We start from the raw sequence: 2355 nt of genomic DNA, 5'->3' as shown, positions 1-2355 counted from the left end.
AGAGAGAGAGAGAGAGATCTTTGTCACTCTTGTCATACCATTTTGCATTGCCGTATAAAGGGTTGGTGTTACCGTGTTGGCCACACCACGTATATATCCCTCCATATTTGCCGAATTCTACTTCCTATAGCCTAAAAAACTTATTGATATTATTCCCTAGCGGTTTTTGCTATAACTTATGCTACAAAAGTTTTTTTCCTTAATTAATTTTCTAAAGCAATGTTGGAGAAATTAAATAATGACAGAAATGTCATCAAAAGTGTTGCTTCTAAATTTCCTTATATAAAATTTAAAAGAAAGGAACTAATATTCCTACTTAAAAAAAACAAGCTCAAAACATATAACCAAAAAGTAGTTGAGTTATAAATACATAAATTTACATCCAACCTTATCGTCCTTTTCGAGCCATAAACATATTGTAGTTATTTTTGCTCAAACTAAGCTTTAAACAAATTAAAGATCAAACTTCTGACGTAAAACATAACAATCGATTTTTGTAGACTGGAAATAGTAACTCCAAAAACTAACCATGGTTTAAAAGATAACCGTAGATAAGTCTAGAGCCAATTAGATATTTTAGCACTCACCTTCTATAAAATGTCACTCAATTAGCTTCAGTCTTCACTACAAAAATCAAACAGCCTGAAGCCATGGTTCTAATAGATCAGATGTGGGATGAAGTTGTCGCCGGACCTCAGCCGCAACGCGGCCTTGGCAAGCTCCGGAAAGTCACAACCGTGAACGAAAAAGGTGGTGATACTGAATTACTGATTTCTCCAATCTCCATGCATCTATATTAATTATTCATTACACATGCGTCGTTTCACATATGTTTAAGCACGATCATGTTAATCAAAATCAAAATTAAATCGTTCCAAATTCTCACAGTTAATCAATTTAAACATGTTGCAACTCCTACGCTGATTTAATCGACTGATTTGAAACTTAGATCTGACTGTTATATTAAAATCTGTGACCTCTAGGAGAAGGAAGCAGCAAGTTCCAGAAGTCTCTATCGATGCCGCCGACTCCAACGACGCCAGGAACTCCAACAACTCCGTCGCCAACGGCGGCGCGTAAGGATAATGTGTGGAGGAGCGTGTTTAATCCCGGTAGTAACCTTGCTACCAAGAGCGTCGGATCTAATTACTTCGACAATCCTAGCACCGTCGGATCTCCAACTGTTTACGACTGGTAATCTGTTCTACAGTCAACTTCATGATCATCTCAACTTCTTTATGTTCTTCTGAAACAATCGAATTTTAATTTCTTCGATGTTGTTTTAGATCTGTAAGATTGTATTAACTTTTTGATTTCTAATCTGTGATTTTGTTTTTGATTCCGAAGGCTCTACAGTGGTGAGACAAGGAGCAAACATCGTTAAGCGGTTGCTAAAGTCACCGATTGGTGAGTGTAAATATCGTACTCTCTGTTTCGTTGATCGCCACGTGTTCATGTTTGCCTGTAGTGTAATCGTCTGATACGACGTGTAGAAGCTTATCGTGTGTACCCTTGTTATCGGCCGTTGGATCAACACCGTGATCGGTGGATATGGATATGAGATACGACTATATAAATGTGTAGTGTTTAATGTTTATCAACTTTATATCTATAGGGTCTAATAATTTTTGTTAATAGTATTATATAATTTTGTAATGTTTTTAATATTATCTTGTGTTGATGTCTATCTTTTGTTGATTGTTGATTCCGATTATAATTTAAAATTACGAAATTATCCCTCATTAGTGTGTTAATGACCCGTGATTGCAACTTGTCGATATTGAATGGATATTTCTTGTGGATAAAGACTGATATTTCAATGATTGGATTAATGAAGCAAACAAAGGAATGGCATAAAAAATGTGTAAAGTCACAAGTGGTGGATGAGAAAGGATAAAATTTAAAGGTTGATCTTAATCAAACCAGGTGTTATAAAAGTTTAAAATTATATTGATATATGAAATTGTCTATAGGATATTTATAAAACTTGACTATTTGTATGTATTATTTAAGAAAAAAAAAAAAACTAATGCTTTTTTAAAGCAACCAGTTTTTACAGATTGAGCATTTGGATTCGATTATCATCAAGGTACCCGTATAAAACGGATCAAATCCATTTATAGAAGGCTGTGATTTTTTTTCCCTACGTATTTTTGTTAGAATATTCCGTGTGCCTCATGACAACTTGTACATATCGTAAAGAACGTTACGTACCAAAAAAAAAAATTATATTCGGAATATTACTTTTGTTACAAATTTGAAGAAAAGAACTGTCTAGAATGCACAGTTATAATGCTGTTTTATTGATTATTGTTTCTTTATTAATATAACGTCGTATTAAGTATTAATATTTAA

The 2355-nt window shown here is 33.8% G+C and overlaps 1 protein-coding gene across 1 annotated transcript; it reads left to right on the top strand.

Moving 5' to 3' along the window:
• Positions 1 to 593: 593 nt before the first annotated feature.
• Positions 594 to 1742, top strand: LOC111884674 (dormancy-associated protein 1). The gene is made up of 3 exons (XM_023880982.3): positions 594 to 750; positions 984 to 1194; positions 1348 to 1742. The coding sequence occupies exons 1-3, from the start codon at positions 651 to 653 to the stop codon at positions 1382 to 1384; spliced, it is 348 nt and encodes a 115-aa protein (XP_023736750.1). The 5' UTR covers positions 594 to 650; the 3' UTR covers positions 1385 to 1742.
• The last annotated feature ends 613 nt before the right edge of the window (positions 1743 to 2355 follow it).

This window comes from Lactuca sativa, chromosome 7, assembly GCF_002870075.4.
Source record: "Lactuca sativa cultivar Salinas chromosome 7, Lsat_Salinas_v11, whole genome shotgun sequence".
NCBI lineage: Eukaryota > Viridiplantae > Streptophyta > Magnoliopsida > Asterales > Asteraceae > Lactuca > Lactuca sativa.
Note: the sequence above shows the minus strand (reverse complement) of the source record. Positions and strands in the feature narration are given on the sequence as shown.